The sequence below is a fragment of the Diorhabda carinulata genome, chromosome Y, assembly GCF_026250575.1.
Source record: "Diorhabda carinulata isolate Delta chromosome Y, icDioCari1.1, whole genome shotgun sequence".
NCBI classification, from domain to species: domain Eukaryota; kingdom Metazoa; phylum Arthropoda; class Insecta; order Coleoptera; family Chrysomelidae; genus Diorhabda; species Diorhabda carinulata.
The window spans coordinates 9,640,107-9,658,908 of record NC_079473.1 but is presented as its reverse complement, the minus strand read 5'-3'; the positions used below and the strand labels follow the sequence as shown (position 1 = coordinate 9,658,908).

The following is an 18,802-nucleotide window of genomic DNA, read 5'->3' as shown; positions in this document are numbered from 1 at the left end:
TCATTATTGAGTTTGACTTTAAGAATTCTTTTTCTTCGTACTGAAAGAAATACATATGTTTTTTAATGTAAAAATCTTTACAGTTTTGAAGGTTTCATACTCTCATCAGCAAATACTTCGAAACATAAAACACACTGAAGTAGTAGGTCGTCATCTGTGCCAGTAACCACAAAAACCCTATTTCAAATAATCAGCAAGGTACTTACGGTTCGGTTTTGCCTTCTTGGGGACTTTTTTTAAAAATTCTAGACTAGCCCAATAAAAATAAGTTTTGCATTGAGATGTTTATTATTATAAATGATTAATAAATGAATTTTGTCTTATCACTTGTTTTTAAATAAGAACTTTCAAGGCACTTACCATTTAACCAATCTAATCCCCGTGTGCAAATTCAACATTATATGTGAAAACCGAAGTAAAAGTTCTGATTGTATGTGACTTGGTTGAGTAATTATTGATTATAATGGAGACTAGCTAAAACGTTCAAATAAGATGTTAGAATGCTTATCGTTTGAAACGTAAATGAAAATGATTTCTTTCTGAACTTGATTGATACAATCATACATAATTTCGAATTGTATGAGTATGAAGAATTGGAAAATGGAGCCGAAGATACCTCCAATCTTTAACCCGAATGGATACAATTATGGAATTAATGTTTGATTGAATTACATAGTGGCAAATTGAGAATAGTCAAATGAGCATTAAGAAAACGAATGGCAATACCAATACTGACAATTCCAGATCAGATAATACTTCGAATGGCTAATGAAGATGATAATAGAAAACAAGGGGGAAAAGTGAAGATTATTTCATAAAGTACGCCAGGACTATTCGTGTGCTGCATTTACTACTACTGCTACCACCACACTCACTATTATACTGTCTGACGCCGGTTTCGATGTTCTACTCTAGTTTCTATGTGATTTGTACAAAACTGAAAATATAACTGCGGAAGAGGTGATTCATAAGATATTAACTGTTTTTGGTTTTTGTAATAACTGCAAATTATCAAAGGATTATTTCTTAAAGGAAAGACCATCATTACTCTGACTGAATTAGAACAACTTTCAAATTCAGTGGTAAGTTCAATAATTACTCATCTTGTACTGGATACTGTGAACAATTTGAAATTATTATTATTATAATTATTTTCTAGTTTATGCTCGTTGAAAAATAGCAAATGAATGCTATCCAATTTTTTCGTTAATAATATAATGGGATTCGTATAGAACTGCTTTTGTTACTTGCAATTTTTCTTGATGAAAAATTTTCTTTTAATGAAAAATCACATTATTAACAGAAGTTAATTTGAAATAAGAAATTTCTCTATATTCTCTATATTCACTTTATCTGTCTTGATTAAACTTTTTGATGAATATGTAAGCAGAATCAGAAAATGGAGATATAAAGTTTTGGATAGGCTTAGAAGAGGAAGAATATACTTTTGAGCACACTGAAATTTTAATATATGAGGATGAATAAAGAATTAAAAAAGTAGCAGAATAAATAATAAATGAAATTAGTGAATCTTGAACTACTGAGAATATTGAAAATACTCCATCTATTAGTATAACAACCAATAATATGAGTAGTTCAATTGATACTCCGCCAAAATGGACATTGATCGCCGATTCTTCACAATTGCAAAGAGATTTTGTGAAATTAGAATAAAACAAAGGAATGATCTATGCAAACTAGAGTTCGAAATACACTTTGATTAGGTAATGTTCACAAAAGCTCCGGAATTAGAATGTTCTATGACTTTGTTCAATAACCGTCGATCAGATTTAAATTTCCATAGATAGTGAATATTCATATCATTATATTTGTAATTTAGACTGTAAATAAAGTGAATTTGACTTATATTTTGTATTGATTGATGTCTTATACCTTGTTTTTTTTTCAAACTAAAACTATTTAGATGATGTTTCTGTTTGCCATTGAACACGAGAATTGTTCAGAAAATGGGAATGATTTGAAATTAAGAAAAAAAAGAAAAACAAACGATCGTCTTAGCTTCATAAAAGGTTATTAGTTTCTTCAACTAGAAATATTCAACAACTAGTCCCCGGAAGGGTTCGTATTGCTATATTAAAAAGGAATCATTTATTGGGATATCTCTGTGGTAAAACATTGCCGGTCGAATATAGAAATACCCTGTATTTACCAGTGGAGCAGTGTCATTCAAACTATTACCAACCATAGAGGCATGTATAGGATAAGCCGATTGATTATCGGTATAAGATCAGCTCCTTCTGAAATGGATGACATGATTTGTCAATGTGCCACAGTTAACGAGTGTAAACAGAACTTAAGATATTTCCTGGAATTTGCACCGGAGCAAGAAAAAATGTGCTTTGTTCTGAGCTCGTGCTCCATTTCTTTGGCATATCGTTGAGCATAATAAAATACTGAAATCCCCTAACAAAACCCAAGCTGTGGCCTACATGCCTCGCCCCAGTAATGTTGTTGAGGTGAGAACTGTATCCTAGAGGACTCTACTGAACATCGATTTTTTCTCTTTTTGTTTTCCCTGTATTATGTAAATTTTATTTTGCTATACTTTTTACGATACGTAACAATATTCTCCCGTAATTGTTACGGGACAAAATGTTGAGATTCTTTGGAATTGGGCATCAAATTGATGGAAAGGGGCATAAAAATGATTGTCTCGGCGGATAGCGCGTTAATCATGGAGTTACTCATATTTATGACGTTTTAATAACAATATAATTGAATTTTTTTCAGGAAATTTAATGAAAAGGCATGAAACTATTGAAATTAGGCATAGAAAATTATTTGCATTGAATTAATAAAAAAAATGATTTTTTAACAAACTTTATTGAGAAAACTAACAAATTTTTATCAAAAATTAGAAAGAAAATTTCAATTACGACGAAAATTTTTCCTTGAAATCATGACACCATCACACAAAAGTATGTTTCTGCTATTCTCCTCATATTTCGTCCTCCTTCTCTTCTTCATCCTCCTCTACTTCTTCTTCGTAGTCTTCCGCCGAAGATTCCGTCTCTTCACCCAACTTCGCCGGTTTCTTCCGTTTACCGCCGCCATGCCCACTCGCGTATCTCTGTCGCTCCGTCTTTTTCGAAGATTTTGCATATCTATAAATGAAGCAGTACTTCTTCAGTCTGTCGAGTAGCTTTATTTCGACGGCTTCTTTAGCCTTTTTAACGGCTACGAGAGAAATATTAGACTTTTCTTCTCCTTAACTTCAACCAGCTATTGAACTTTTTCACTACCAAATTTTTGTAATACAAATTGGTTTCTTTACTCAAAGACGACGGCATTCAAAAACTTCTATAATTTTAATATACAAAAAACACTTAACCGTCTTACTTTCAATCTCTTAAAATATTTGCGACAATTGTTGACTTTTGAAATTCAAATACTTTCAAATGTTCATCTCGTTAACCAATCGAAATCATCAATTGATGATATCTTTACGTATCGGAAATAAAAAATCGGAAAAAACGATTTTTCTCGATGTACATCACGAAATGAAACCGCTACAGTTCCAATGATTTAACTATCTGAAACAAATAAAATGAAAATATGTAGACATATATGTAATACCAACTGTCTATATGGAAGTCTTACCTATATGAGTAATAATAGTATTACTATTGTACTATTACGTTGTGAAGTTGACTTCTAGTTTTGGTTATTGCATATCTGTCATTATATTAAGTTATAAACATAAAATGGATATTTTTGTTCAAATAATACTAAAAACAACAAGTTATGGGTCAGAGACTTTTCACTTCATAAATAAATAATTCGGATTACAAAACTAAAAACGAAAATTCTTTCTTCAGAATGTTATGATATTTTCACTGGAACACAAAAGTTAAGTGTCAGGCTGGATAATAGAATACATAAAAATGGTTGAAACTGAATTTGATACGAAAGGTCATTAAATAAGATCGGAAATGATGGAGAATCGACGAGTATGCGAATGAAAGAATATATGAAAAAATGAGGTATTATTCTTGATTAACTCCAGCATACTTTCCATAACTTAATGGAAAAGTGGATTGAGGGTAATTGACGGACACTAAGTAATCTAAGTATATTTGGCTTAGATGCTTATGCCAAAAATTTAGAAAAAAACCTCAAAATTTGACAAGAAAAATAAAAAACTTCAGGTGATAGGATACTCGAATGGAATGTGAAGTATGAGCCACAATGGGGAAAACAAAGAACTAGAAACAATAAAGTGAGAAGTGCAAAATAGTATTGAGGACAACAAGGAACAGGAAATAAGGATATAAAAGACAAATATTAATTCCTCAAGAATCTTGAACAATCTAAACAGCACTTTACCTCTTGAGAGCCACCGCACTTTACAATGAAACTGGAATGCTATGTGCTCATTTCCCATTCTATCACACAGAATAGCAAAAAGTCGGGATTGCTTAGGCCGTGACTTAATGAAAGTTACAACCTTCAGTTCATAGTACGAGCACCATCAGTCGTTCGTCCAATCATTTTGTCCGTTTTATTTCGTTATCTGTAATTAAATCATCGAGATATTTAAAAATTTTCTTCCTGTTGATTTTGACGATAAATACTTGCAAAAAAGCAGTTCTTCTTTTAAGCTTTAATTGTTGATGTGAAAAGTTTGTTTTAAAACTGGAATTATGGAATGAACGTTTGATTGGATTGCACAGTGACAAATTGAGAAGTGTCAAAGAAGCATTAAGGAAATGAATGGCAATATTGAAAATTCCACATCAGATAATACTTCGAATGGCTAATGAAGATGATAATAGAAAACAAAATGGGGAAAGTGAATCGAATAATAGAGGTAAACATTTAATTACAATAAATATATGTAAAAACTTATGGTATACATATTGATTGGTTCATTGTACAATGAATCGACACTGAGGACATACACACAGCTGCCCAAAATTTGTTAAATGAACATATCACAAAAGTAAAAGTCCTCAAAAGATACTATGAAGATAAGAAGAATATTCACATTGAGAAGTCCAAGACATGTACTACTATTACAACACTCACTATTACACTGTCTGGCGCCTGTTTCGATGTTCTCCGTTAGTCTCTATGTGTTTTGTACAAAACAAAAAAATATTACCTAGTATAATTTGATTTAAGATCGTCAGTTGATTGAATTAGTAAAATCACTCTCTACTCAATAACATCTTGTAGAGTTTTGTAAGCAGCTAAGCAATTAATAACTACTGAGACCATATGGCAGGGATCGGGAAATGTAAAAGGCTTTTCTTGGGTGATGGGATGGTTTTTGATGAATTTAAATTTGAAAAATCTGTCCCCAATTCCATGAATAAATTCGACGCATTTTTTTATTAAATTAATTTTTCGCTATTCCAGAGTCCTTGCAAAATGAATTAGACAATAGGTCCCTTGCATCGGATAATTTATCAGTATTCATGTTTGTTTCCTGTTTCTTTCTCATTGGAACTTCAATACTAGTGACATTATTAGAACATTCTTCTTGTTGGTTACAAAAGTTAGTCTTACTCTTAAAAGCACTTAAAGTTTCAAATGAGTATAATAATTCAATTTAGGAAAATTTAGATGAAGCGGCTCTTTCAGGCATTGTTGTAAAATACAGAATATGCAATAAATATGCATTTTGATAAGTATGATTTACACAATCTAAATGCTTTTAAGAGGTTGGCAATATCTAGTACTAATGAATGAATGAATCACCAAATAGTATTTACAAAGCCAGATCGATAAGTCCATCACTGTTTGAATTTCCCGCCTCCTTACTGAAACGGCAACACTGCACATATCAATATGTAGTCTTGTTTTATTACTATATCTATACACCAAAAAATTGTTAACAATAATTCATTCAAACTACTTAAGTTAACTAAACAACTTTTTTTATAAACGTAAGATATATTAATTAAATCTGAATTAACTATCTGTCACAAAAAATTCGCGTGAAGGGCACGGAGGTAAACGTATCAATAGTTTTGGAGCTTAACAGGATTTGAAATTTTTATAAAAAAATTCACGTATATCTTATATGAAAGAATAATCTACATACCTTCAATGTCAAACACATAAGTAAACATTTTTCTTTTCAAAATAAAAGAGAAAACATAATTGAGATTTTTACTTCACCCAAGGGTTTGTGATACTCTTTTCAAAATGTAAATAAATGATTCTGTTAATGTAAAATGTCGTTTAAACTTAGATTCTGGTCCGCCTTTCTTAGAAGCACATTTTAAGCTTTCTCCAAAGCAACCATGGCATCTTAAATTCAAGCAGTCACAAAGATCCATTTCTAATTTATTTTCATAGGATGTTATCGGCATTGCTGCGTCAAACGGGATTGATGTTCTTCGTGGAAGAATATCGTTAATTATCTACAATTTGTACACTAGTGTCTCTAGATGGCGATAGACTTGCGGAACCATATCGAAATGGTTTTTTTTCATTTATTTCAATCGGTGTCTTGTGGAAAATTTTGACTGGATGCTGTAGGTCTGATGGATTTAAATCGGATTAATCTTTTTCTTGGAAGCATTTTGTGAGTTTTTTCAGTTTGTGGTTTTGTTGTAAATGGATATAGATATATTTTCGAGATCAAATCTTACTTCTTTTTTGGAGGCCTAAGTTTTCATTCAGTGCTCCACTGGATATTGACGGTATTGCGGAATTATACCGATACATCTTAACTAGACATGATTTTTTTGAATAGATTTGTTGGAGTGAAATATATTTGAGTGTTTAGATATTGTTCAAGTGACATATTAGTCTTAGTTTCAATTTTTAAAAAGCTTTTTATATTTCCCTATTCCAGTCATATGGTTAAATTAGTTACTTACAAAACTCTACAGAATGGTGTCATGAAGGACTTATAGTGGTGACAAAAATTAAAAAAAGTCATACTTTTTATGAAAAGGAAAAAATGAAAGTTAAATTGGCAACCAAAATTTCAGGTAAAACTACACCAGATGCCCTTCTTTATTTATCGAGAACAGATATTAATACATATTAATTCATAATTTCAGCTGAATTTGTTTCAATTTTTAATGATTTATTCGATATTTCAAACTCTCGTAATATATTGACAAAATAAACATTTCAAAAACCACTTAGTTCATCAACAAAATATATAATTGAATCAATTTATTATTCTTAAAACTACCTCAATATTCCTCATTCTCTTTGAAACTAGCTATAACGCAATCATTTTTTAAAATTCAATTTTCACCTTTTTCGTGGAACTAATTCATCAACAAACCCAGACAATCTGCAAATAAAATTTTAAACCTTTATTTTTTTGGCCAGCTTATATAATATCAACAAAATACTTTATCAAAATAAAATAAAAAATCACCTTTGCATAAAAAAAGTACCAACTCAATACTCAACGAAAAGTATATCAATCAGTCGTTCTACATAAAATAATCTTTCGGGCTTTATGAGTGACGAGAGATTTTCTTTGAAGAGCTACTCTAATTTTCAGAATACTCATATTTTTTCTTGGTCTTCATCAGTGTATCGAAATCAGAACTGCTGAGATTTCCTGCAAAGTTTATAATTTTTTTGGAACCTTGATACCAATGACATTATAAGAACATTTTTCTTGTTGGCCACAAGAGTTATTCATACTTTCGGAAGCACCTAAAGTTTCAGGTGAGTGAAATAATTAAATTTCTGAAAATTTAGATGAAGCAGATCTTTCAAACTGATCTAAATTACAAAATCAGCAATAAGTATGCATTAACAACAATTTTCCCACAGACAATAATTACCTTTCATATGTTGAGTCTAAACACTGCCAAGAAGTACCCGGTTTAATATCCCAAAATTTAACATAACTTTTTGCCGGAAAACAGTATTCTCTGTAATTAAGCTAATTCTTTTATCAATTACACATTCTTTTTCAAAAATATTTTTCCAGGATTTTATCCCATTGAAAATTGTCTACTTTGAAATGAGATCCACAAATATAAACTTCTTCTGGTAAATCTTTTTTCTGTATTTTCAATGTATCTAGCTACTTTTGTCTTTGCTCTACCTACGTACGAAATCTACAATTTTATATTGTAAAAAGTTAATTGATTTATCAATAAATAAGTTTGCGTTACTCTACTGATACTCCCCTATGGAAAAAAAATAAGACTAAAATGTCACTTGAAAAATATCTAAACACTCAAACAAAGGCAGCCATTTTATCGCAAACGAATAGAGATATATGTTGCCTAGCTTATATTTTTTAATAAACATTCTTATCAAAATTATTTTCTTGGTCGTGAAAATATTTTTGTTTAGATCAATTATGGAAAATATTGCCCATTAACCAAATTTAGTCAGAACTAAAGCCAGATTCATAATGATTCTAATTATATTACGATTTATAAATAAATATTTGTGAAAGGTAACATGCGTCCAGATAATAAACATTAATTGTAAAATTTGACAATATTGAGGTTTACTGTCATACCACAAGTTTACTAAAATAAACTAACTAAACTAATAAATAACTAAAGAAAAATGAGACAGCAACTGAAATAAATGAAGAAAGACCATTTCGATTCGAAGCGATATATAACGATAACCTTCAACGAGGAACCTCAATCCCATTTAATACCGCGAGAGAAAAATAACGATAAACCACCAAGGAAAAAATCAGGTCTATTTAAGATTTCTCGGTATAATTCCGCAATCCCGCTAATATCCAGTGGATTCAGTGAAAACGTTAGTTCTCTATGTCTATATCCACTTAAAACAGAACCACAAACTGAAAAATCTCACAAGATTCTTCCAAGAAAAAAATTAATCCGATTGAAATCCGTCAGACCTACAGCATCCAGTCAAAATTTTCCACAAACTGATATAAATAGAGAAAGGTCATGGCGACTTGATTCCGCAAGTCTACCGACATCGAATCAGTATAAGACACCGATTGAAATAAATGAAAAAAATCATTTCGATATGGTTCCTCAAGTCTATCGCTATCCAGAGACACTAGTGTACAAATTGCAGAAATTTAACGACATTCTTTCACGAAGAACATCAATTCCCGTTTGATGCGGCAATGCCTTCAACATCTTATGAAGATAAATCAGAAATGGATTTTTGTGACTGCTTGAATTTAAGATGCCATGGTCGCTTTGTAAAAAGCTAAAAATGAGCTTCTAAGAAATGCGGACCAGAATCTAAGTTTAATCGACATTTTACATTAACAGAATCATTTATTTACATTCTGAGAAGGTTATCACAAACCCTTTGATGAAGTAAAAATCTTAATTGTGTTTTCTAATTGTTTTGAGGAAAAATGTTTACATATGTGATTGACATTGAAGGTATGTAGATTATTTTTTCATATAAGATATACAGGAATTTTTTTATAAAAATTTCAAATCTTGTTGAGCTCCAAAACTATTGATACGTTTACCTCCGTGCCCTTGGTGTTCTTCACGCTAGTTTTTTTTGACAGATAGTTAATTCAGATTTATTCAATATATTCAATGTTTATAAAAAACAGTGTAATAGTGAGTGTGGTAATAGTAGTACATGTCTTGGATTTCTCAATGTGAATATTCTTCTTATCTTCATAATATCTTTTGAGGACTTCTACTTTTGTAATATGTTCATTCAACAAATTTTCGGAGGAGGACGAATTATAAGGAAAATAGCAGAAAGATACTTTTGAGTGGCGAGGTCGTGATTTTTAAAAAAATTTTCTGTCGGAATTGAAATTTCCTTTCTGATATTTGATAAAAATTTGTTAATTTTCTCAGTGAAGTTTGTTGAAAATCCTATTTTTTCATTAGTTTTATGCAAATCATTATTTATGCCAAATTTTATCATGCCTTTTCCTTGAATTTCCAAAAAAAATTCAATTTTATTGTCTTAAAGCGTCATAAATATGAGTAATTCCATGATTAACACGTTGACCGCAGATCCAATCATTTTTATGCCCCTTTTCGTTAATTTGATGCCCAATTCCATTTCGCACAAAAATTTCATAAATATGTCTAAATTCATTATTCAACTGTCAAGCCGATAATTTTTCTTATGTCCAAGTCAATAGATTTTATTTATTTTTCAATAAATTCCAATAAAACAACTTGAAAATTGCAAATTTTTTCGCGTAATTTCGATGCACAAATCAAAGATTCTCAACATATTTTTCCGCCTCAATTAGGGTAGAACATTCTTGCGTATCGTAAAAAGAATAGATAGAAAATTTTTGTGAGTGAAGAATTACTTAAACTAAAAAATTTTGGTTGTTGTATTATACTTGTATTTATAAAATTAATATTCATCATAATAGAAGGGTGATGGTAAATGGACGGAAGTTTGACTGGGAAAATGTGTAAACCAACATGGATAAATCGGGAGGAGACGAGTATTTGATTTTCAATTTTTACTGGATACCCCATTTCAAGAAAAGTTGTGGATTTAACGGATAAAAGTATGGACAACTGTTGATTCGTTTTTCCTGAATTCTCTGTATCTGAGTTGAGAATGTTTGTGCCCATCCATGTACTCTGCTTGGAATTGAAGGTAAAGTTATTCCAAGCTTCTCAGACAGAACTAAGACACTGAATGAAAACCCTTACGACAGAATATAGTGCAGGAAAGCACATTCTTTACTTCATCTACCTTCCGTTGAAATATAAGAGCTTCTAGAAGAGCGGGGAGTGCAGGAAGTTGAATCTTTAAGGTCAACACGACTTCGAGCATTTCTATACAACTTGTTTTACATAGTGTCTTTGAACTATATTTACCTGGCTCAATTCAATCGAAGATATGGAAAGTTGCTGTATTCTGCAAGAGGTTACATCTTGGAAATTCTGGTTTGGACTTTCTCAATTATTCCACTCACTTTCATCTGCCATTATTGTGAAAAACTCTAGACTCTTTTCGATTCGATTTTCTTCAGCGCGAATTCTGAAGTTATATGTACTGTTAAATTTCCTTGGCCGAAACAACTCCCAGTTGCATCTATAATTTCGTATATGATACGTTTTGGACACAACATGAAACCATCATTTAATAATTGGAATAAGCTTAATTGAGGTACAATCTGCGAAACGGTTTTTGTTGGCAAAAATCTTGAAGAAGCCTATGGATATTTAGCGTCAGTGTGTGGAGTAACTTTTCTTAATTTCAAATTTTCTGAACAATTCCCGTATTCAATGGCAAACACAAACATCATCTAAATAGCTTTATTTTGAAAATAACAAGGTATAAGACATCAATAAATACAAAGTATAAGTCAAATTCGCTTCATTTACAATCCAAATTACAAAAATAATGATATGAATATTCACTATCTATGGAAATTTAAATACCCGGATCTGATCGACGGTTTCCAATTCCAATTGTTTTCAATCAGCGATCAATGTCCAATTTGACGGAGAATCAATTGAACTACTCATATTATTGGTTTTTATACTATTAGATGGAGTATTGTCAATATTCTCAGTAGTTCTAGAATCACTAATTTCATTTATTATTTATTCTGCTACTTTTTAATTTTTTTCTGTATCTTTATATTCTGCTTGATTGCGATTGGTTTTTTCTATCAGATCACCAGATGTAACATTTTCCTACAGACAAATTTAGAAATTACTATATTTAAAATTGATATTTTCATCTAACCTCTTCATTCGCAAAGTTATCCTCAAATCCACTTGATGAAGGACTGGCTTTTCCTCTACATTCACTTTGTGATTGCTCTTCTGCTAATAGTATTTCCGTTGTTAAATTTATCACTAGAGCTGTACGCAATAGCAGAACATTGTAAAATAGAGTGTTACGAAAAACCTGCTAATTTAAAGAAGACTACACTGTTCATATTCCTTTTATTATTCGAAGTCCACGAACTAGTGATCAGTGGCGGAAGGCTGCAATTTTTTTTTAGATACATGCTAACAATTCTTATTTAAAAAAAGAGCAGAATACATTTGTACAAACTATAATTATCAAAATTCAATTAGTTTACCTGAATAACAAAATATTTTCTGTAGCCAACGTGAATAATAAGTGTATATTGTATTGATTGTAACTGACATTATTAAGGATAATTTGGTTTTTTCTTTTGCTGTAAAAACGAGATATTTTTTTACAGAGCATATTTATTTTCTGAGTAGAAAGTACAGGATTAAGTATTAATAAACGAAAGACAAAGAGTTATTTTCTTTTATTTATTTTTTCAAATTTCATATATTTTGCGTAGAATAGGATATTCAGCAACCTTGATTTGAAAAATGGATTTTTTCATGTACCTGTTGAAGCAAGCAGCACAAAATATACTTCTTTTGTAACGCCGATTGGTCAGTACGAGCTTATGAAATGTCCATTTGGAATGTGTGGTAGTCCAGCAGTTTTCCAACGATTCATCGCTCATATCTTCAGGGAGTTGACTGCTAGAATGTACGTTATATACTACATGGACGATGTTATCATCTTGAGTGCGAACGAAGAAGAGGGGATAGAAAGACTAAAACTTGTATTAAAGACAGCTGCAGAATATGGACTAGAAATAAAAAAGAAAAAGTGCCAACTGTTGAAAACCAAGGTAAATATTTTGAGATACATAGTAAGTAACAAACAAGTCCAATCATAACTACACACCTATGCAAATATACATGGTTATTGAGCATTCTTTTAGCAGCGATTAGTGACGATTCGAATCTTCACCCGATATACTACATGAGTAGGAAGACGACCCCTGCAGAGATGAAGTATACAAGCTATGAGCTCGAAGTAAAATTATTAAAAGTGTGAAGAAATTCAGAATCTTCTTGCTATAAACGAAATTTAAAATAATTACAGACTGTAATGCATTAATAAAAACCATGGAGAAAAAGGACCTTACAACAGGAGTTGCACGATGGGCTCTGATGCTAGAAGAATTTCAGTATGAAATTGAGTATAGACGAGTTACACAGATGGCGATAAAAAGGATTTTGACTACAGAAGAGTATGAAGATTTTTATTTAGAGCATGATATATTGTTTAAATACGATAATGGATTAAAAGTACTTGTCATTCCAAAGAACATGCAGACTTAAAAAATAATAATAAAAGTAGTAGTAAACGATTAAAAATAACTGTATACCTTGTATATTATGGAATAAAAAGAGAGGAAAGAAATAATGAATGCGTCATCCTATACAAAAGCTAGAAGGTCCGCTAGAGACGTAGTACGTCGACCAATTAGGACCAATGTAGTCAACAAAAAATTATCAACACATTTTTGTGGTAGTTGATGACTTTTCCAAATTTGTGTGGCTTTACCCAACAAAATCAACCACGACGAAAGAAGTGATATGTTGTCAGCGTAAAATATTTGGAAGCCCGTCAAGGATAATATCTGACAGAGGATCCGCGTTCCGTTCTGAATAATTCGAACCATATTGGCGAGAAGAAAATATTAAACATGCGTTAACAACTTGTGGAGTCCCACGAGGTATTGTACAAGTGGAAACGGTAAATAGGACCCTTATACCAGTCTTAACAAAACTCCGTTTGGAAGAGCCGGGAAAGTGGTACAAATACGTTGACAAAGTACAGACGGCCTCGAATTCGACCTATCAGCGAAGCATAAGGACCACACCTTTTGAAGTATATACATCTGATCCAAAATTGTATGATCGAGATTATTGCTCTACTCCATTCTACAGCGAGGCACAAATTCTGTAATATTATATGATATGATCGATGGGAGCTGGCCTTCCGATCGGTCATCATCTTCAATGGAAAATTTACCTCGTAAATCTGTTACCTTTTAACGCTTCTAAATATAGGTACTTGATGATGGCTCGATACTCCAATTTTTCGATTTTTTTGCGAAACTCTGGTTTACGTTTTTGACGTAAAACTTAACACTGACACTTTTAATAAGTTATTGTTCGTTGCTATGGTAACGCAATATTTTGTTTATGCATGGAACTGGTCTAGGCTACCAAGTTATCAATACATCGTCGTATAGTTTAAATCGGGAACAACAATGGCCTTCCACTTTAGGATTATCAAATATTTGATGTTATCTACTCGAAAATAACGTTTTCATCACTTTAGTGTTATGTAACACACAATACCAATTTGTTGGGTTTTATCTAAGAGATACAAAAATTTTGAATTGTTCACAATATCCAGTACAAAATGAGTAAGTATTAAACTTACCACTGAATTTGAAAATTGTCAGTATGAGTCATTATAACCTATTGATGATTTGCAGTTATTACAAATACCAAAAACAGTTGAATCACCTCTTCCTGTAATTTTTTGTATCTTTCGACCAAATGGATCAAATTCCATATTTATTTCAAAGCCTTTAGTGAGCCTAATTCAATCAACTAACCATCTGAAATCAAATTATACGCGGTGATATCTTTTGTTTTGTTTATGTAAATTCCAAAGATAATAATCTTGATGTATTTACTCAACCTCTAGACAGAACTAAATTTGTTTATTTCAAAGAAGTTCTGTGTATATTTTAGGATTTATCTTTACTTCGTTTGTTTTATATGTACGTTTTAATACAATTTCAATGTTATTCTATTTTATACTGTTCACTCCCCAATAGTGAGTGTGGTAGTAGTAGTAGTAAATACAGCACACAAATTGTTCTCACATATTTTATGAAATAATCATCACTTTTCCCCTTTTGTTTTCCATCATCATCTTCATTAGCTATTCGAAGTATTATCTGATCTGGAATTGTCAGTATTGATATTGTCATTCGTTTACTTAATGCTTATTTGACACTTATCGATTTGTAACTATGCAATCCAATCAACCGCTTATTCCATAATTACATCTATTCTGATTTGAGATCATTATTGAAGGTATCTACGGCTCCATTTTCCAATTCTTCTTCATACTTATACAATTCGAAATTATGTATGATTGTACCATTCAAGTCCAGAAAGAAATCATGCTCATTTACGTTTCAAACGATAAGCATTTTTACTTCTTTTCAACATCATTTTCCTCATCATGACATTATAATAATGTGAATTATTCACAATAATAAATTGAATCAATTAAATATTTTGTTGTTGAGCTAAGTGGATTATAAAATATTTATTTTGCCAATCTATTAAGAGATTTAAGAATATCAAATAAATCATTAAAAATTAGAAGAAATCCAGCTGTAGCACAGGCATTATGGAAATATGTATTAATATCTGTTCTCGATAAATAAAGAAGAACATCTGTTGTTCTTAAAATTTGAGATGCCAACTTAACTTTCATAGCTATTATGGTTGAGAGAGAATGAAAAAAAAATCTAGCTGATCAGTAACCATCACAAAAAGCCGTTACATTGTTTTCACCTTTGCACTTGGAATTTCGTCGAAATGGTTCAATTACAACTCTAGTTAGCGAAAAGATATCGAAACAAATTATATATCGTTAAAAAATCTACACTCTAGCGATGTTTAAAAAAAACAAAATCTTCCTATCACCTTAACTTTTTTTTAAACGCATAAATTGATATAATAATATAAATATTTAAGATACATTACATACTGTGAAAGATATGAAGTTATAACTCCTTGCATAAGTTAAAATAAGAAGAGACATGAAAATCAGAACAATTGAAGAAAATAATGTGAATTTTCAAAGTAAAATTGGGTTGGATGTCACTAATTTACAAAAAGTTTTTGTCATAATAGTACAGCAAGTCAGCATAGTAAAAAATGAGATCGGGAGTTTCTATGACAGCTATATATGTTATTAAGGAATTAATCCGATGGGTTTTAAACAAAAAAAAAAGGATTATGATAGAGTGACGTGATAAACTCCACTTTAATAATGAAAATAATGAATTTTGATCTTCTGCATTAGAAGATAATCTATAAAAAATACATCGAGGGAAAAAGAAGACATGTACTAACAAAATGAAAAGAAGTAACAGAAAGAGGCATATTCAAAATTATACTTATCTACAATTATTCTATATATCTCATAACAGTAAAGGATAACACAGAGTTGAAAAGCTAAGAACAAATATGCGAAAACATTTAGAAATACGATCCCCTCAAAATTCTTTATACATATGATTATTATCAAATAGATACCTTCCATACGACAGCTGTAAGCCTACATTTTGATGTTTAGGACCTCATTTTGAAAAGAATACTTGTTCCCTTTCCGTTCTCTCAACGTTTTTGCTTCCATTAGAATGATTTGATAACAATATACTTTCAAATGGTTGTTGATAAGCTAAAAAAATAAAACAAAATTGTGTGGTATGTCAGTAGAAACGGCATTACCTCACCCAATTCAAACAAACATGTTTCTTGAATATTCAACAAGTCTAAAATACCTCGGATTAAGTTGCATTACAATGTATACACTAAGATCAATTCACACTCAATCAAGTTATATGCATACAGGACTTTTCAGGAAAATTCTTCATCACTCATTCAGTTTCATTGGCAGATATAGTATTGAATTTGTACAAAGTGATTAAAGTGATGAAATGGTAAGAGACTTGAAAGTTATTATTCAAAAACTGGTAAAACAATAATTTGAAATAATGATGGAAACATGACATTCCTAAAGTTATTTTTTTCAGACTAGTGTTAATAACCCGTTACGGTTTTAGGTTGTCACTAGATTAAAACATCCTCCAAATAAAAGGTTTATTGATTTTTGGTCAAATATATAACACAACGTGGTGAGAGAAAAACTACTAGCTAACCTTACAATTAATACATCATGTCGCGCCAAAAGTGCCAATGATGGATCATTGACAAACTGCATTGTTGCCAACTCTATAATTTATAAAATCTCAACACTCCTCCTCGATTTGACATGTATTAATGAAAATCGCTCAATCAACTTAAGATATTATGTAATATACAACTAAAAACATGAAGCTTTTAATTATACATATTTTGTCTCTAAGCTTTGTAAAGAGTTCTGTACCTAATGATTTAGTAAACATATCAGCTAAATTTTGCTCACTTGATACATAATTTATTTCTATTTCCCTCTTACTAATTAAATCTTTTATATAATGGTTTTTAATATCAATATGTTTGGTTCTTTTCGAATTTTCATTGCTTTTGGACATTAAAATTGTGCTCTTATTATCACAATATAGAATCGTTTTGGCAATAGTATTTAAGTCTCCTAAAATACCCTTTACGTTGATTAGATCTTGAGCTGTTTGTGCTGCTGCCACATATTCAGCTTTCGCTGTTAATAAAGCCACGCAAGTTTGTTTCTTGGATGACCATGATATTGGGTTATTACCATATAAAATTATAGATCCACTAACGCTTTTTCTACTTTCCTTGTCCGTTGCCCAATCAGCATCTGAATATCCTTCAAGTATTACGTCACCATTTGTATGTTTAGTATAAGTCAATCCTAGAGTTTTAGTTCCCTGTAGATACCTCAAAACTCGTTTTCCTGCAGTCCAGGTCTCTTCAGTTACACGATCCAAAAATCTGCTCAAGTATGTCACAGCATAACTGATGTCAGGTCTACTAGTCGTTGCTAAATACATCAAACCTCCGATGAGTTGTCTTTATGGAATGTTTGTCAAAATTTTGGCCTTGTCGTTATATTGGAATCCTTTTTCCATTGGAGTCCTCTTTGGTTTACAGTCTTCCATATTAAAATAATTTAGCAATTTGTCAATAAATTGCTGTTGTTCGATTTTAATGATATCTTCTGTTCTAGTGATCTTCATTCCTAGAAAATTATTCACTTCATTCAAATCCTTTGCTTGAAAACAGCTTTTCAATAAATTCATAGTCTCGTTCACATCTTTGTCTTCTCCTATTAACAAAATATCATCAACATAAATAAGTATCCAAACCTTCTGATTACTGTATAGACAACAGTCATATAAGGATCTCTTAAAATTATTCTGAATTGCAAAATCATTAAATGTATTATTCTACACCTTTGATGCTTCTTTTAATCCATACAGAGCTCTGTTAAGTTTTAGTATTTTTGATTTATTCACTTTAAGTCCGGCTGGTGCATATATGTAGACATCATTCTCAAGTTTTCCATTTAAAAATGCAGTCGGGATATCCATTTGTCTGATCTTAAAATTATTTTGTAATGCTACAGATAAGAGTAACTTAATCGTTGAAATTCTTGCAACTGGTGAGTAGTTGGGTTCAAACTGATCCTCCTCCTTAATTTGGAACCCCTTTGCAACTATTCTTGCCTTTTTCGTTCCATCTTCCTTTGTCCTGAAAACCCATCTTGTTTGAATAACATTTCCATTTGTTGGTAGCTCCGTTTCTGTCCACGTATTCAATCTCTCGTGCGCATTTAGTTCCTTTTTCATAGCATTTATCCAATCTTGGTCCTTTACAGCATCTTTATAGCTTATAAGGTCATCTTCTTCTGCTGATATTAGACAATAAGCTGTGTAGACTTCATATTCATTCAGATATTTTGGCTGTCTAGTTTTTCTTCCTCTCTGTGTACTCTCTACTTTGGGTAAGCTTTCATCTACATCTCTGACCTTGTACTTTCTGTTTCATCATTATTATTGCTGAAGTCAGTCTCTTCTATTGCTTCTTCCTCTATGGCATTTGGTTCTTCTTGTAATTCATTTTCGTATTGTATCTCTATGACCTTTTCATTTATACTTTTCTTCCCACTAGCCTTGATAATTTCATTGTAATCTGTTGTTGTTTCATCAAATCTGACGTCTCTTGATTGAAAAATTTTGTTGTCCTCATAATTCCAAAGTCTATATCCAGCTTTGGTATATCCAATCATGATGCAAGGTTGTGCTCTTCTTTCTAATTTACTTTGTCTTGGTAAA

At 31.2% G+C, this 18,802-nt stretch overlaps 1 protein-coding gene across 1 annotated transcript; it reads right to left on the bottom strand.

Annotated features, from left to right (window-relative positions):
* Positions 1 to 11,640: 11,640 nt before the first annotated feature.
* Positions 11,641 to 17,518, bottom strand: LOC130902908 (uncharacterized). Its single transcript, XM_057815191.1, has 2 exons — positions 17,149 to 17,518; positions 11,641 to 11,768 (listed from the first exon to the last, which is right to left on the bottom strand). Exons 1-2 carry the CDS (start codon positions 17,516 to 17,518, stop codon positions 11,641 to 11,643), a joined length of 498 nt encoding a protein of 165 aa, XP_057671174.1.
* Positions 17,519 to 18,802: the final 1,284 nt, after the last annotated feature.